This window comes from Oncorhynchus mykiss, chromosome 16, assembly GCF_057628025.1.
Source record: "Oncorhynchus mykiss isolate SJ-2025 chromosome 16, ASM5762802v1, whole genome shotgun sequence".
Classification (NCBI taxonomy): Eukaryota; Metazoa; Chordata; class Actinopteri; order Salmoniformes; family Salmonidae; genus Oncorhynchus; species Oncorhynchus mykiss.
The window spans coordinates 80328302-80346719 of record NC_143037.1 but is presented as its reverse complement, the minus strand read 5'-3'; the positions used below and the strand labels follow the sequence as shown (position 1 = coordinate 80346719).

The following is an 18418-nucleotide window of genomic DNA, read 5'->3' as shown; positions in this document are numbered from 1 at the left end:
AACAGTAGTCTAGTGAGTGGTAATAACAGTATAGTGAGTGGTAATAACAGTATAGTGAGTGGTAATAACAGTATAGTGAGTGGTAATAACAGTATAGTGAGGGGTAATAACAGTATAGTGAGTGGTAATAACAGTATACTGAGTGGTAATAACAGTAGTCTAGTGAGTAGTAATAACAGTAGTCTAGTGAGTAGTAATAACAGTAGTCTAGTGAGTGGTAATAACAGTATAGTGAGTGTTAATAACAGTATAGTGAGTGGTAGTAACAGTAGTCTATTGAGTAGTAATAACAGTAGTCTAGTGAGTGTTAATAACAGTATAGTGAGTGGTAATAACAGTAGTCTAGTGAGTAGTAATAACAGTAGTCTAGTGAGTGGTAATAACAGTATAGTGAGTGGTAATAACAGTATAGTGAGTGGTAATAACAGTATAGTGAGTGGTAATAACAGTATAGTGAGGGGTAATAACAGTATAGTGAGTGGTAATAACAGTATACTGAGTGGTAATAACAGTAGTCTAGTGAGTAGTAATAACAGTATAGTGAGTGGTAATAACAGTAGTCTAGTGAGTGGTAATAACAGTAGTCAAGTGAGTGGTAATAACAGAAGTCTAGTGAGTGGTAATAACAGTATAGTGAGTGGTAATAACAGTAGTCTAGTGAGTGGTAATAACAGTAGTCCAGTGAGTGGTAATAACAGAAGTCTAGTGAGTGGTAATAACAGTAGTCTAGTGAGTGGTAATAACAGTACTCTAGTGAGTGGTAATAACAGTAGTATAGTGAGTGGTAATAACAGTAGTCTAGTGAGTGGTAATAACAGTATAGTGAGTGGTAATAACAGTAGTCTAGTGAGTAGTAATAACAGTAGTCTAGTGAGTGGTAATAACAGTATAGTGAGTGGTAATAACAGTATAGTGAGTGGTAATAACAGTATAGTGAGGGGTAATAGCAGTATAGTGAGTGGTAATAACAGTATACTGAGTGGTAATAACAGTAGTCTAGTGAGTAGTAATAACAGTAGTCTAGTGAGTAGTAATAACAGTAGTCTAGTGAGTGGTAATAACAGTATAGTGAGTGTTAATAACAGTATAGTGAGTGGTAATAACAGTAGTCTAGTGAGTGTTAATAACAGTAGTCTAGTGAGTGGTAATAATAGTAGTCTAGTGAGTGGTAGTAACAGTAGTCTATTGAGTAGTAATAACAGTAGTCTAGTGAGTGTTAATAACAGTATAGTGAGTGGTAATAACAGTAGTCTAGTGAGTGGTAATAACAGTATAGTGAGTGTTAATAACAGTATAGTGAGTGGTAATAACAGTAGTCTAGTGAGTGTTAATAACAGTAGTCTAGTGAGTGGTAATAATAGTAGTCTAGTGAGTGGTAGTAACAGTAGTCTATTGAGTAGTAATAACAGTAGTCTAGTGAGTGGTAATAACAGTATAGTGAGTGTTAATAACAGTATAGTGAGTGGTAATAACAGTAGTCTATTGAGTGGTAATAACAGTATAGTGAGTGGTAATAACAGTAGTCTATTGAGTGGTAATAACAGTAGTCTAGTGAGTGGTAATAATAGTAGTCTAGTGAGTGGTAGTAACAGTAGTCTAGTGAGTGGTAATAATAGTAGTCTAGTGAGTGGTAGTAACAGTAGTCTATTGAGTGGTAATAACAGTAGTCTAGTGAGTGGTAATAACAGTAGTCTAGTGAGTGGTAATAACAGTAGTCTAGTGAGTGGTAATAATAGTAGTCTAGTGAGTGGTAGTAACAGTAGTCTATTGAGTGGTAATAACAGTAGTGTAGTGAGCGATTTATGGAATGGATGGAGCTCTCGGGCAGCTAATCAGATTATCCTGGTAGTCTAACTGGCCTATAGAAGAGTTGATTGAGTATGACTGGGGATACTATTGATCTGCGGCTCATATGAAAGATAACTCATAACCATCAATCAATCAAATGTATTTATAAAGCCATTTTTACATCAGCCGATGTCACAAAGTGCTTTACAGAAACCCAGCCTAAAACCCCAAAACAGCAAGCAATGCAGGTGTAGAAGCGAGGTGGCTATGAAAAACTCCCTAGAAAAACTGGAACCTAGGAAGAAACCAGGCTATGAGGGGTGGCCAGTTCTCCTCTGGCTGTGCCGGGTGGAGATTATAACAGAACATGGCCAAGATGTTCAAATGTTCATAGATGACCAGCATGGTCCAATAATAACAATCACAGGGTGCAACAAGTCAGCACCTCCGGAGTAAAGGTCAGTTGGCTTTTCATAGCCGATCATTCAGAGTTAGAGACAGCATGTGCGGTAGAGAGAGATGGTCAAAAACAGCAGCAACAGGACAAGGTAGCATGTCCGGGGAACAGGTCAGAGTTCCATAGACGCAGGCAGAACAGTTGAAACTGGAGCAGCAGCATGACCAGGTGGCCTGGGGACAGCAAGGAGTCATCATGCCAGGCATTCCTGAGGCATGGTCCTAAGGCTCAGGTCTTCCAAGGGAGGAGAGAAAGAAAGAGAGAATTAGAGGGAGCATACTCACATTTACACAGGACACTGGATAAGACAGGAGAAATTCTCCAGATATGACAGACTGACCCTAGCGCCCTGACACAAACTACTGTAGCATAAATACTGAGGCTGAGACAGGAGGGGTCAGGAGACACTGTGGCCCCATCCGATGATACCTCCAGACAGGGCCAACCAGGCAGGATATAACCCCATCCACTTTGCCAAAGCACAGCCCCCACACCACTAGAGGGATATTTAGGACTAGGCGTCCTGCCAGCGGTACAACTTACTGTGAAACTGGAGGGAGAGCAATTCAAATAAAATCATAAAAATTAGGGATATTAAACATTTAGGTAGATAAAAGTGTCTTATATCAGTTGAAAGCTTAATCTAACTGCACTGTCCAATTTACAGTGAAAGCATGCCATGCGACTGTTTGAAGACGGAGCCTCACATCAAAATATTTTTCCGCCGGCACAGGTTTCATAAATTCACAAATAGCGATGAAATATTGACAAACCTTTTGAAAATCTTTGTCATCCAAAGGGTCCCAGCTATAACATGTAGTGTTGTTATGTCCCAAAAAGTATGTTTAGTTGGCGCTATCGATTTGAGTAATCCACTCGTTCAACCTCCAGAGAAAGGAACCTGAAAATCTACCGCTAAACTTTGTTAAAACAAGTCAAAATATGTTTCTATTGACTCCTTAGATACCCTAAAATGTAATCAAACTATAATATTTAATACGGAAAGAAGTATGTTCAATAGGAAACCGATATTAGCAGGTGCGTCTTGTCTTCACCGTACGCCCAAACACAAATTTCCAAGACTGTGTCCCTGTACTAAAACTGTTCTTTCTCATTGATTTTGGAAGTTACAAGCCTGAAACATTGAACATGGAGTGCTGACACCCTGTGGAAGCCATAGGAATCCATCCTGGGAGCTGGAATTCAAAATGCCCCCATACTTTCCATTGTAAGAGCATGGGCTCTCAAAAAAAGTTATTCTGGTTGGTTTTATTTAGATTTTATCCTACCATATCTATTGAGTTATAGTCTCCTACATTATTTTAAAGTGTTTTTCTCCAATGGTACCCATTATATGCATATCCTGGCTTCAGGGCCTGAGCAACAGGCAGTTTACTTTGGGCACATCAGTCAGGCAGAAATTGAGAAAAAAGGACCCTAGCCCTAAATATCTTCAAACCACCAACTTACTACCCTGAGACAAGCCCGAGCATAGCCCACGAAGATCTCTCCCACGGCACAAACCCGAGGGGGTCGCCAACCTGGATAGGAAGATCACGTCAGTGGTGCGTCACCAACTCAAGTGACGCACCAGTAAGCCAGTGACTCAGCCCCTGTAATAGGGGTTAATAGGGTTAGAGGCCGAGAATCCCAGTGGAGAGAGGGAAACAGCAAGGGTGGTTCTATGACCCACTGAAGAGATGAGTCTTCAATAAAGACTTAAAGGTCGAGACCGAATCTACGTATCTCACATGGGTGGGCAGACCATTCCATAAAAATGGAACTCTATAGGAGAAAGCCCTGCCTCCAGCTGTTTGCTTAGAAATCTAGGGACAATAAGGAGGCCTGCATCTTGTGACTGTAGCGTACGTGTAGGTATGTACGACAGGACCAAATTGGAAAGATAGGTAGGAGCAAGCCCATGTAATGCTTTGTAGGTTAGCAGTAAAACCTTGAAATCAGCCCTAGCCTTACCAGGAAGCGAGTATAGAGAGGCTAGCACTGGAGTACTATGATCACATTGTTTGGTTCTAGTCAAGATTCTAGCAGCCGTGTTTATCACTAACTGAAGTTTATTTAGTGCTTTATCCGGGGAGGTGGAAAGTAGAAGATTGCAGCAGTCTAATCTAGAAGTGACAAAAGCATGGATTCATTTGTCTGCATCATTTTTGGACAGAATGTCTATGATTTTTGCAATGTTATGTAGATGTAATAAAGGTGTCCTTGAAACAGTCTTAATATGTTCATCAAAAGAGAGATCAGGGTCCAGAGTAACGCAGAGGTCCTTCAGTTTTATTTGAGACGACTGTACAACCATCAATATTAATTGTCAGATCCAACAGAAGATCTCTTTGTTTCTTTGGACCAAGGACTAGCAAACTCTGTTTTGTCCGAGTTTAAAAGTAAAAAAAATGGTAATTTTGGGGCTTCACCATGTTTCATCGAAATGCACAGCTGTGTATCGTCTGCATAGCAGTGAAAGTTAACATTGTGTGTTACTAATGACATCACCAAGAGGTACAATATATAGTGGTCCTAAAACGGACCCTTGAGGAACACCGACACTTGCAATTGATGTGTCAGAGGACAAACCATCCACAGAGACAAACTGATATCTCTCCGACAGAGAAGATCTAAACCAATCTGTCCAAAAGAATGTGGTGATCGATGGTGTCAAAAGCAGCACTAAGGTCTAGGAGCACAAGGACATATGCAGAGTCTTGGTCTGACACCATTTAATTTACCACCTTCACAAGTGCAGTCTCAGTGCTATGATTGGGTCTAAAACCAGATTGAATTGTTTTGCATACATTATTTGTCTTCAGGAAGGCATATTTTCTGTTTAAAAATAACAAATGGAGAGAAATGGAAGATTCGATATAGGCCGATAGTTTTTGACATTTTCTGGGTCAAGTTTTGGCTTTTTCAAGATAGGTTTTATTACTGCCACTTTTAGTGAGTTTGGTACACATCCGGAGGATAGAAAAATGTTTATTATGTTCATCATAGGAGGGCCAATTACAGGAAGTAGCTCTTTCTGTAGTTTAATTGGAATAGGTTCCAGTTGGAAGGTTTAGAGGCCATGACTATTTCCATAAATGTGTCAATAGATAGAGGATTACAAATCTAGAGTGTCTCCATTGATCCTAGGTCCTGTCAGTCCAAGCTAGTCGGAAGTCTTCCAGTTTGGTGTAGCGCCATCTCCATTACAATTTTCTGTAAGTTTACTTCAGGGCTTGGTTATTTTCTGTATACCAGGGAGCTTATTTCTTGTGACAAATATGTTTTTGTTTTTGGGGGTGCGACTGCATCTAGGGTATTACACAAGATTAAATTGAGTTCCTCAGTTAGGTGGTTAACTGATGTTTGTACTCTGACGTCCTTAGGTAGGCGGGGGAGTCTGGAAGGGCATCTAGGAATCTGTAGGTTGTCCAAGAATATATAGCACGGCTTTTGATAATCCTTGGTTGAGGTCTATGTAGATACATTTTTGTGATTGCACACATAATAAGATGGTGGTCCGATAGTCCAGGATTATGAAGAAAAATATTTAGATCCACAATATTTATTCCACGGGACAAAACTATATCCAGGGTGTGACTGTGGCAATGAGTAGGTCAAAAGACATGTTTGGAAGAAAAAAAACACTGAATCGCCTTTTGGGTCTGTGGATTTTGTCATGTGAATATTGAAGTCACCAAAAATTATAATATTATCTGCCATGACTACAAGGTCCGATAGGAATTCAGGGAACTGAGTGAGGAATGGTGTATATGGCCCAGGAGGCCTGTAAACAGTAGCTATAAAAAAGGATTGAGTAGGCTGCATAGATTTCATGACTTGAAGCTCAAAAGACAAAAACGCAGTCGTCATTTTTGGGGGGTAAATAAAAATGTGCTGTCGTAAATGTTAGCAACACCTCCGCCTTTGCGGGAGGCACAGGATATGGTCACTAGTGTAACCAGCAGGAGAGGCCTCAATTAAAACAGTAAATGCATCAGGCTTTCAGTCAGGCCAATCACATCAAGGTTATGATTAGTGATTAGTTCATTGACTATGACTGCATTGGAAGTGAGGGATCTAACATTATTTCAAGATTATTTTGAGATGTGAGATATCACAATCTCTTTCAATAATGCCAGGAATGGAGGAGGTCTTTATTCCAGTGAGATTGCTAAGGCGAACACCTACATGTTTAGTTTTGCCCAACCTAGATTGAGGCACAGACACAGTCTCAATGGGGATAGCTGAGCTGACTACACTGACTGTGCTAGTGGCAGACTCCACTAAGCTGGTAAACAGCCTGCTGCCTGGCCTGCACCCTATCTCATTGTGGAGCTAGAGGAGTTAGAGTCCTGTCTATGTTCATAGATAAGATGAGAGCACCCCTCCAGCTAGGATGGAGTCCGTCACTCCTCAGCAGGCCAGGCTTGGTCCTTTTTGTGGGTGAGTCCCAAAAAAAGGTACAATTATCTACAAATTCTATCTTTTGGGAGGGTAGGAAACAGTTTTCAACCAGCGATTGAGTTGTGAGACTCTGCTGTAAGAGCTCACCACTCCCCCTAACTGGGAGGGGGCCAGAGACAATTACTCGATGCCGACACATCTTTCAAGATGATTTTCACGCTGAAGCTATGTTGCTGTTTCATCCTAACATTGTTGGTGCCAACATGGATAACAATATCCCTATACTCTCTACACACTCCAGTTTTAGCTTTAGCCAGCACCATCTTCAGATTAGCCTTAACGTCGGTAGTCCTGCCATCTGGTAAACAGTGTACGATCGCTGGATGATTCTTTTTAAGTCCAATACTGCGGGTAATGGAGTCGCCCATGACTAGAGTTTTCAATTTGTCAGAGCTAATGGTGGGAAGCTTCGGCGTCTCAGACCCCGTAACGGGAGGAGTAGAGACCAGAGAAGACTCGGCCTCTGACTCCGACTCGCTCCTTAATGGGGAAAACCGGTTGAAAGTTTCTGTCGGCTGAATGAGCGACACCGGTTGAGCGTTCCTACAGCATTTCCTTCCAGAAGCCATGAGAAAATGTTCCGGCTGCAGGGGGATTTACTAGTAAGCCAGTGACTCAGCCCCCATAATAGGGTCAGAGGCAGAGAACCCCAGTGGAGAGAGTGGAACCGGCCAGGCAGAGACATCAGGGGCGGCAGGGTAGCCTAGTGGTTAGAGTGTTGGACTAGAAACCGGAAGGTTGCAAGTTCAAACCCCCGAGCTGACAAGGTACAAATCTGTCGTTCTGCCCCTGAACAGGCAGTTAACCCACTGTTCCTAGGCCGTCATTGAAAATAAGAATTTGTTCTTAACTGACTTGCCTAGTTAAATAAATAAAAAAAAATAAAAAAAAATCAAGGGCGGTCCACCTTCACACCCCTTGGCCAGACTACACTCAATCTTAGGACCTACTGAAGAGATGAGTCTTCAATAAAGATTTAAAAGTCGAGACCGAGTCAGTAATCGGCTAATACAAGCAGACAAGATTGCGCCACAGCTATAACATTATTCATTATATAGATAATTATGTGTTTGAAATTAATGTGAAACAAGCTGGTTAATATGTTTCTGTTCCTCTGTTTTGTCCTCTCCAGATCACGACTGGCCAGCCTGTTCTGTCTTCTCCAGATCCCGACTGGCCAGCCTGTTCTGTCTTCTCCAGATCACGACTGGCCAGCCTGTTCTGTCTTCTCCAGGTCACGACTGGCCAGCCTGTTCTGTCCTCTCCAGATCACTACTGGTCAGCCTGTTCTGTCTTCTCCAGATCACGACTGGCCAGCCTGTTCTGTCTTCTCCAGGTCACGACTGCACAGCCTGTGTGTTCCTCTGCCCCCCCCCGTCCTTCTGTTACTGCGCCCTCCCCCCGCTACCCATCTGAACGCTGCAGGCCCCGTCTTACTCCTCTACCATGACGGTTGCACCAGGTGACCCGGGGGATGACGCATTCGAACTGGAACCGGACCACGAGTGCTGTGAGCGTGTAGTCATCAACATCTCCGGGCTTCGCTTCGAGACTCAGCGGAAGACCCTCTCCCAGTTCCCTGAGACCCTGCTGGGGGACCCCAAGAAGAGGATGAGGTAACTATACCACTTATGTAGGTTGTTATCCTGTATTGATGATAACCCTAACTCTAACCCCAAGAAGAGGATGAGGTAACTATACCACTTATATAGGTTGTTATCCTGTATTGATGATAACCCTAACTCTAACCCCAAGAAGAGGATGAGGTAACTATACCACTTATGTAGGTTGTTATCCTGTATTGATGATAACCCTAACTCTAACCCCAAGAAGAGGATGAGGTAACTATACCACTTATATTGGTTATTATTAGGTCTGTCAAACGATAACAAAAATGGTATCCAGTTGATTGCAGGATTTGCAGTGATTAATTGCAAATTCAGAATTTGCAAAAGTTGAGCTGTAATTTAAGATGTTTTATAGAAAAAGCATTGCACAAATATTGACGTCTTGGTTTTGTCCAAAGTAAGAAATGGTAATCAAAAACAGGTAAATTGATCAGTCACACTTTCTTTAACCTCTACGTCTATCAGGTCTCAAACTAAGACCCAGATGCAGACACAGGAGGCAGACAGTACAAGTCTCAAAGTGTATTATAGTTCAAGGGGCAGGCAAAAGGTAAGTCAAGGCAGGCAAAGGGTCGTAATCCAAATCAGAGTCAGGGAGGAACAAGATGGGAGGCAGGATCAGAGTCAGGTCAGGCAGAAAGGTCAGAACTGGGAAGACTAAGAACCAAAAACTTGAGTTCAGAAAAACATGGGAACATGGAAACAGGAGAAAAATTGCTGCGAGACAGAAGCTTAATTCTAGATAAATGGAAAGTGGGATGAGAGTGCGGGGAAACAGAAGGCGAACAGCAGAGTGGCTAAGGACCTTAGAGATGGGGAAAGGTCTGATAAAACGGAGGGAAAGTTGGCAGGACTCCACCCCCAGGGCTAGGCCCTGAATGGACAGCCATACCCCCCCACCCCCCCTTGGGGAACAGGGATCCGGTGCCTGTTGTTGATACCTGGAGGTGGTATTGAGAAGAGCGGCCCGGGCTCTCTTCCAGGTATGGCGACAGCGACGGACGCACATCTGGGCAGAGGGAATGCTGACCTCTTCCTCTTGCTCCGAGAAGAGCAGGATCTGATATCCCAGGGAACACTCAAAAGGTGAGACCCGTAGTAGAACAGGGAAGGGTGTTGCAGGCATATTCCATCCACATGAGTTGCTGGCTCCAGGTGATGGGATTGGTGGACGAAGCAGCGAAGAGTTGTCTCCAGGGATTGATTGGCTCGCTCCAACTGGCCGATAGACTGGGGATGTAAACCAGAGGACAGGCTGGTCGACGACCCAATGAGGGTGCAGAGCGCCTTACAGAACCGGGACAAGAACTGAGGACCACGATCGGAGACCATGCCTACCGGCAGTCCATGGATCTGGAAGATGTGCTGCACAATGAGCTGGACCGTCTCCTTAGCTGAGGGAAACTTAGGAAAGGGAATCATATGGACTGCTTTGGAAAACCTATCCACCACTGTGAGGATGCTGGTGCTGCCATCTGATGGAGGGAGACCAGTGAAGAAGTCCAGGGATAAGGGGCGGTGAGGGACAGGGAGGGGTTGAAGGAGACCAGCCAGAGCCTTGTTCGACACACACACTGTACAGGCAGCAACAAATGCAGAGACATCAGGAACCATGGTGAGCCACCAAAAAACATTGTCGGACAAAATCCAAGGTCCGACGGGAGCCAGGATGATCATCCCAGAACAGGAGCACAGGCAGAGTCCGTGACAAACATCTGGTTAGCTGGGTCCCCCCCTCTTTCAGACCAGACTCTCGATTCCTCAGATAATAGCAGCCGCAAGTTCTTCAAACCAAGCTGCTTACCTATTGCAGATTCAGTCTTCCCAGCCTGGTGCAGGTCTACCATTTTGTTTCTGGTGTCCTTTGACAGCTTCTTTGGTCTTGGCCATAGTGGAGTTTGGAGTGTGACTGTTTGAGGTTGTGGACAGGTGTCTTTTATACTGATAACAAGTTCAAACGGGTGCCATTAATACAGAGTGGAGGACAGAGGAGCCTCTTAAAGAAGAACTTACAGGTCTGTGAGAGCCAGAAATCTTGCTTGTTTGTAGGTGACCAAATACTTATTTTCCACCATAATTTGCAAATAAATTCATAAAAAATGCTACAATGTGATTTTCTGGATTTTCTTCCCCTCATTTTGTCTGTCATAGTTGAAGTGTACCTATGATGAAAATTACAGGCCTTTCTCATCTTTTTAAGTGGGAGAACTTGGTGGCTGACTAAATACTTTTTTTGCCCCACTGTATAGTTACAGCAGGCCAAGGTAGGAGAGTCAGACACACACACATGCAACATCACTCACATGTACTTCCTGTATTGGAGTTGGTCATGTGGGTCGGGGCGGATGGGGCACCAGCATCCTCCTCCTGAATGCTCCTCACCATGGCTGTTAAAGCTGGGGTCGTTGGAATATGTTGCCCCATCTGGATTTGAGGTTTTACCAATGCCTTGGCCAGCAGCTCGAGAAAGAGCCGTCTCCTCTGGAGCTTCCCTCTGATCCAGTCTCAAAGCTCAAAGCCGAGATGTCCAAGATGTTGAAGAATATCACAAGATGCCAGCGTAGGGTTCTTCTTTTGCAACTGTAGCCAGTCACCAGCTTGTCTAAATTGTCCATAATTCCTTTTGTGGCGTTGTAATCCATTATGATTTCTGTTATTTGATGTTCCTGGCCACAGATTCTCCCATCCCTATACAGTGTACTCATGAGTACCACATTTTTGCCTTTCTCTGGCACGTAAGACACTAGGGACGTGTCGGCAGTAAACAAACTTAGAGGGATTGATAGGCCTGTTTCGTGTATTCAACAGCTGAGATAGGAGCTTTGGCTTGATTTTTCGTACTGTTCCTACCATCGTCAGCTTCCTCTTGAGGAGCTCCTGTCCCAGGGTGTGCAAAGTAAAACAGTTATTCCATGTGATAATATATCCACGGAGTCCCTGTGTCAGGTCCAGGACAACCCACATCCCTTGGTTCATCTCAAGGGCTACTCCACCTGGCTTCCCCATAGACACTTGCAAGTTCCACGCATATGATGAAGCAGCATCACAGGCAGCCCAGATCTTGATTCCATATTTTGTGGGTTTAGACCGTAGGTACTGCCTGAAGGGGCAGAAGCCCCTAAATGCATAAGCTACTCATCAACAGTAACGTTGGGCCCAGGGTTGTACAACAGGGGAAGGAGGTCCACCCACTTGTCCCACACGGACCTGATTTCAGCTAGCTTGTCTCTCTACACTGACCTGATAACAGCTAGCTTGTCTCTCTGCACTGACCTGATAGCAGCTAACTTGTCTCTCTGCACTGACCTGATAGCAGCTAGCTTGTCTCTCTGCACTGACCTGATAGCAGCTAACTTGTTTCTCTGCACTGACCTGATAGCAGCTAGCTTGTCTCTCTGTTCTGACCTGATAGCAGCTAGCTTGTCTCTCTAAACTGACCTGATAGCAGCTAGCATGCCTCTCTAAACTGACCTGATAGCAGCTAACTTGTCTCTCTACACTGACCTGATAGCAGCTAGCTTGTCTCTCTACACTGACCTGATAGCAGCTAGCTTGTCTCTCTACACTGACCTGATAGCAGCTAGCTTGTCTCTCTGCACTGACCTGATAGCAGCTAGCTTGTCTCTCTAAACTGACCTGATAGCAGCTAGCATGCCTCTCTAAACTGACCTGATAGCAGCTAACTTGTCTCTCTACACTGACCTGATAACAGCTAGCTTGTCTCTCTACACTGACCTGATAACAGCTAGCTTGTCTCTCTGCACTGACCTGATAGCAGCTAGCTTGTCTCTCTGCACTGACCTGATAGCAGCTAGCTTGTCTCTCTGCACTGACCTGATAACAGCTAGCTTGTCTCTCTGCACTGACCTGATAGCAGCTAGCTTGTCTCTCTGCACTGACCTGATAGCAGCTAACTTGTCTCTCTGCACTGACCTGATAGCAGCTAGCTTGTCTCTCTACACTGACCTGATAGCAGCTAGCTTGTCTCTCTGCACTGACCTGATAGCAGCTAGCTTGTCTCTCTGCACTGACCTGATAGCAGCTAGCTTGTCTCTCTGCACTGACCTGATAGCAGCTAGCTTGTCTCTCTGCACTGACCTGATAGCAGCTAGCTTGTCTCTCTACACTGACCTGATAGCAGCTAACTTGTCTCTCTGCACTGACCTGATAGCAGCTAGCATGCCTCTCTAAACTGACCTGATAGCAGCTAGCATGTCTCTCTGCACTGACCTGATAGCAGCTAGCTTGTCTCTCTGCACTGACCTGATAGCAGCTAGCTTGTCTCTCTGCACTGACCTGATTATCTCCAAGAAGAGAATGAGATAAGATAGGGTCTTCAATACTTTACTGTTTTTTGTCCTGTTAACACTAACCCCAAGAAGAGAATGAGATAAGATAGGGTCTTCAACACTTTACTGTTTTTTGTCCTGTTAACACTAACCCCAAGAAGAGAATGAGATAAGATAGGGTCTTCAATACTTTACTGGTACTTTAGTTTTTATAATGCTATCTGTTATTGTTCTGCATTTGTGGTTGTATCTACTACTTACAACGAATCTCTCTCTCTCCAGGTACTTTGATCCTTTGAGGAACGAGTATTTCTTCGACAGGAACCGGCCCAGTTTCGACGCCATCCTCTACTACTACCAGTCAGGAGGGAGACTGCGTCGGCCGGTTAATGTCACTCTAGACATCTTCTCTGAGGAGATCCGCTTCTATGAGCTGGGAGAGGAGGCCATGGAGATCTTCAGAGAGGATGAGGGCTTCATTAAGGAAGAAGAGCGTCCTCTCCCGGAGAATGAGTTTCAGAGACAGGTACATTCAATTGTTATTTATTGGTGGCACATTGTCTAGTTAATACAGTGTACAATACAAAGTTTTATATCTTTATGTTTGAAGCCTGAAATGTGGCAAAAGGTCGCAAAGTTCAAGGGGGCCGAATACTTTCGCAAGGCACTGTAAATATATTAATCTGTTACTAGCAAATGTCTCAGAGAATGTTTGCTATCTGCTGTCAATTTGATAAATGTGTGCGTGTGCGTGTGTGTGTGTGAACTTGAACAGGTGTGGCTGCTGTTCGAGTATCCTGAGAGTTCCGGCGCGGCCCGTATCATCGCCATCATCAGTGTCATGGTGATCCTGATCTCTATCGTGTCCTTCTGCCTGGAGACACTCCCAGTGTTCCGGAACGACCATGAAGACAACAATGTGTTCCAGCCCTTCAACAACTCCACCTCTTCCTACACGTCTTCCTACTTCACTGATCCCTTCTTCATCCTGGAGACGCTCTGCATCATCTGGTTCTCCTTTGAGTTTCTCGTCCGCTTCTTCGCGTGTCCTAGTAAAGCCGGGTTCTTCGGTAACATTATGAATATCATCGATATTGTGGCGATTATTCCATATTTCATCACGTTGGGCACAGAGCTGGCAGAGAAACCGGAGGACGGGCAGGCTGGGCAGCAGGCCATGTCCCTCGCCATCCTCAGGGTCATCCGTCTAGTCAGGGTATTCAGGATCTTCAAGCTGTCCAGACACTCCAAGGGGCTCCAGATCCTGGGCCAGACACTGAAGGCCAGCATGCGGGAGCTTGGCCTTCTCATCTTCTTCCTCTTCATTGGAGTCATCCTCTTCTCCAGTGCTGTTTACTTCGCAGAGGCCGACGAGGCGGACTCCCAGTTCAGCAGCATTCCAGAAGCCTTCTGGTGGGCCGTGGTTTCCATGACCACCGTGGGCTACGGCGACATGGTGCCCACCACCATCGGCGGGAAAATCGTTGGATCGCTCTGCGCCATCGCCGGCGTGCTGACCATTGCGTTACCAGTTCCTGTCATCGTGTCCAACTTCAACTACTTCTACCACCGGGAGACAGAGGGCGAGGAGCAGGCGCAGTACCTGAACACACCCAGCGTGCCCAAGGCCGACTCAGCCGAGGACCTGAAGAAGAGCGGCCGCAGCGGGAGTGGTTCCACCCTCAGTAAGTCAGACTACATGGAGATACAGGAAGCTGCACTGAACCACAGCACAGAAGACTTCAGAGCAGAGAGACTCAAGACAGGCAACTGCACCCTGTTGGCTAATGCTAACACCTTGACTACTGCTAACACGCTAGGTAATGCTAACACATTGGCTAATGCTAACACGCCAGGTAATGCTAACACATTGGCTAATGCTAACATGCCAGGTAATGCTAACACATTGGCTAATGCACTATCTAACACTAACACGCTGGCTAACACAAACTATGTCAACATCACCAATATAAGAACGGACGTATAGCTGGATTCAGACGGTATAACACCAACTTCCTGGCCTGTCGGGGTTGACAGGGAACTGGAAGGAAATAGTAGAGGAGGGTGGAGGACTGAGTAAAGACCCTTCCTCTCTCTGATGTTGTAAAAGGCTTGGAGCCCCTACTGGAGCTGTCCAGACTAGATCACTGAAACTCTGATAGGTGGACCTTAGCCCCTATCTTACCCCCCCAAACTGACCAGTTCCTAACTCAAGCCCCCCTCACCCATCCACCTCTGTTGAGAGGTGAATCTTCCCTGTGTTCAGTGTCTGCATGGCATTAGTCTGGTCAGTGTGACTGTTAAACTGTTCAGTCGTCATCTGTATACACTGCTCCCTACAGTAGCACAATAGTAGGCGAACTGCCGGCTGATACTAGACCTAAAAACTCTCAGACAGCATAGAGGGACCACTCTGCTCATATTGCCAAAATCCCGTCAGCAGAGATCTAGGATCAGTTTTCCCTGAACAAGTCCTAGCCGTAACCAATAGGAGATATACTGCAAAACTGACCTTAGATCAGCGTCTCATCATCTTCTAATTACTTAGCTCTAACTGCCAGCCGATAGGAGCTTATTGACCCCACCTCTCCCACCCCATACGGCCTGATACTCTCTCCCATCCCATACCCCCTGAACCTCTCTCCCACCCCATACCTCCTGAAACTCTCTCCAACCCCATACCCCCTGAAACTATCTCCCACCCCATACCTCCTGAACCTCTCTCCCACCCCAAACTCTCTCCCACCCCATACCCCCTGATACTCTCTCCCCCCCATACCCCCTGAAACTCTCTCCCACCCCATACCCCCTGAAACTCTCTCCCACCCCATACCCCCTGAAACTCTCTCCCACCCCATACCCCCTGAAACTCTCTCCCACCCCATACCCCTGATACTCTCTCTCTCCCACCCCATACCTCCTGAACTCTCTCCCACCCCATACCTCCTGATACTCTCTCCCACCCCATACCCCCGTGAAACTCTCTCCCACCCCATACCCCTGAAACTCTCTCCCACCCCATACCTCCTGAAACTCTCTCCCACCCCATACCTCCTGAACCTCTCTCCCACCCCATACCTCCTGAAACTCTCCCACCCCATACCTCCTGAAACTCTCTCCCACCCCACACCCCCTGATACTCTCTCCCACCCCATACCTCCTGAAACTCTCTCCCACCCCACACCCCCTGATACTCTCTCCCACCCCATACCTCCTGAAACTCTCTCCCACCCCATACCCCTGAAACTCTCTCCCACCCCATACCTCCTGAAACTCTCTCCCACCCCATACCCCCTGAACCTCTCTGCCACCCCATACCCCTGAAACTCTCTCCCACCCCATACCCCCTGAACCTCTCTCCCACCCCATACCACCTGAAACTCTCTCCAACCCCATACCCCCTGAAACTATCTCCCACCCCATACCTCCTGAACCTCTCTCCCACCCCAAACTCTCTCCCACCCCATACCCCCTGATACTCTCTCCCCCCCATACCCCCTGAAACTCTCTCCCACCCCATACCCCCTGAAACTCTCTCCCACCCCATACCCCCTGAAACTCTCTCCTACCCCATACGGCCTGAAACTCTCTCCCACCCCATACCCCCTGAAACTCTCTCCCACCCCATACCCCTGATACTCTCTCTCTCCCACCCCATACCTCCTGAACTCTCTCCCACCCCATACCTCCTGATACTCTCTCCCACCCCATACCCCCGTGAAACTCTCTCCCACCCCATACCTCCTGAAACTCTCTCCCACCCCATACCTCCTGAACCTCTCTCCCACCCCATACCTCCTGAAACTCTCCCACCCCATACCTCCTGAAACTCTCTCCCACCCCACACCCCCTGATACTCTCTCCCACCCCATACCCCCTGATACTCTCTCCCAACCCATACCTCCTGAACTCTCTCCCACCCCATACCTCCTGATACTCTCTCCCACCCCATACCCCCGTGAAACTCTCTCCCACCCCATACCCCTGAAACTCTCTCCCACCCCATACCTCCTGAAACTCTCTCCCACCCCATACCTCCTGAACCTCTCTCCCACCCCATACCTCCTGAAACTCTCCCACCCCATACCTCCTGAAACTCTCTCTCACCCCACACCCCCTGATACTCTCTCCCACCCCATACCCCCTGATACTCTCTCCCAACCCATACCTCCTGAAACTCTCTCCCACCCCATACCTCCTGAAACTCTCTTCCACCCCATACCCCCTGATACTCTCTCCCACCCCATACCTCCTGAAACTCTCTCCCACCCCATACCCCTGAAACTCTCTCCCACCCCATACCTCCTGATACTCTCTCCCACCCCATACCCCCGTGAAACTCTCTCCCACCCCATACCCCTGAAACTCTCTCCCACCCCATACCTCCTGAAACTCTCTCCCACCCCATACCTCCTGAACCTCTCTCCCACCCCATACCTCCTGAAACTCTCCCACCCCATACCTCCTGAAACTCTCTCCCACCCCACACCCCCTGATACTCTCTCCCACCCCATACCCCCTGATACTCTCTCCCAACCCATACCTCCTGAAACTCTCTCCCACCCCATACCTCCTGAAACTCTCTTCCACCCCATACCCCCTGATACTCTCTCCCACCCCATACCCCCTGATACTCTCTCCCACCCCATACCTCCTGAAACTCTCTCCCACCGCATACCTCCTGAAACTCTCTTCCACCCCATACCCCCTGATACTCTCTCCCACCCCATACCCCCTGATACTCTCTCCCACCCCATACCCCTGAAACTCTCTCCCACCCCATACCTCCTGAAACTCTCTCCCACCCCATACCCCCTGAACCTCTCTGCCACCCCATACCCCTGAAACTCTCTCCCACCCCATACCCCCTGAACCTCTCTCCCACCCCATACCACCTGAAACTCTCTCCAACTCCATACCCCCTGAAACTATCTCCCACCCCATACCTCCTGAACCTCTCTCCCACCCCAAACTCTCTCCCACCCCATACCCCCTGATACTCTCTCCCCCCCATACCCCCTGAAACTCTCTCCCACCCCATACCCCCTGAAACTCTCTCCCACCCCATACCCCCTGAAACTCTCTCCCACCCCATACCCCCTGATACTCTCCCACCCCATACCCCCTGAAACTCTCTCCTACCCCATACGGCCTGAAACTCTCTCCCACCCCATACCCCCTGAAACTCTCTCCCACCCCATACCCCTGATACTCTCTCTCTCCCACTCCATACCTCCTGAACTCTCTCCCACCCCATACCTCCTGATACTCTCTCCCACCCCATACCCCCGTGAAACTCTCTCCCACCCCATACCCCTGAAACTCTCTCCCACCCCATACCTCCTGAAACTCTCTCCCACCCCATACCTCCTGAACCTCTCTCCCACCCCATACCTCCTGAAACTCTCCCACCCCATACCTCCTGAAACTCTCTCCCACCCCACACCCCCTGATACTCTCTCCCACCCCATACCCCCTGATACTCTCTCCCAACCCATACCTCCTGAAACTCTCTTCCACCCCATACCTCCTGAAACTCTCTTCCACCCCATACCCCCTGATACTCTCTCCCACCCCATACCCCCTGATACTCTCTCCCACCCCATACCTCCTGAAACTCTCTCCCACCCCATACCCCTGAAACTCTCTCCCACCCCATACCTCCTGAAACTCTCTCCCACCCCATACCCCCTGAACCTCTCTGCCACCCCATACCCCTGAAACTCTCTCCCACCCCATACCCCCTGAACCTCTCTCCCACCCCATACCACCTGAAACTCTCTTCCACC

At 47.1% G+C, this 18418-nt stretch overlaps 1 protein-coding gene across 1 annotated transcript; it reads left to right on the top strand.

The window, feature by feature from the left end:
- The first annotated feature begins 8155 nt into the window (after nt 1-8155).
- Nucleotides 8156-15276, top strand: LOC110491186 (potassium voltage-gated channel subfamily A member 2-like). The gene is made up of 3 exons (XM_090204056.1): nt 8156-8328; nt 12912-13155; nt 13405-15276. The coding sequence occupies exons 1-3, from the start codon at nt 8159-8161 to the stop codon at nt 14614-14616; spliced, it is 1626 nt and encodes a 541-aa protein (XP_090060182.1). The 5' UTR covers nt 8156-8158; the 3' UTR covers nt 14617-15276.
- The last annotated feature ends 3142 nt before the right edge of the window (nt 15277-18418 follow it).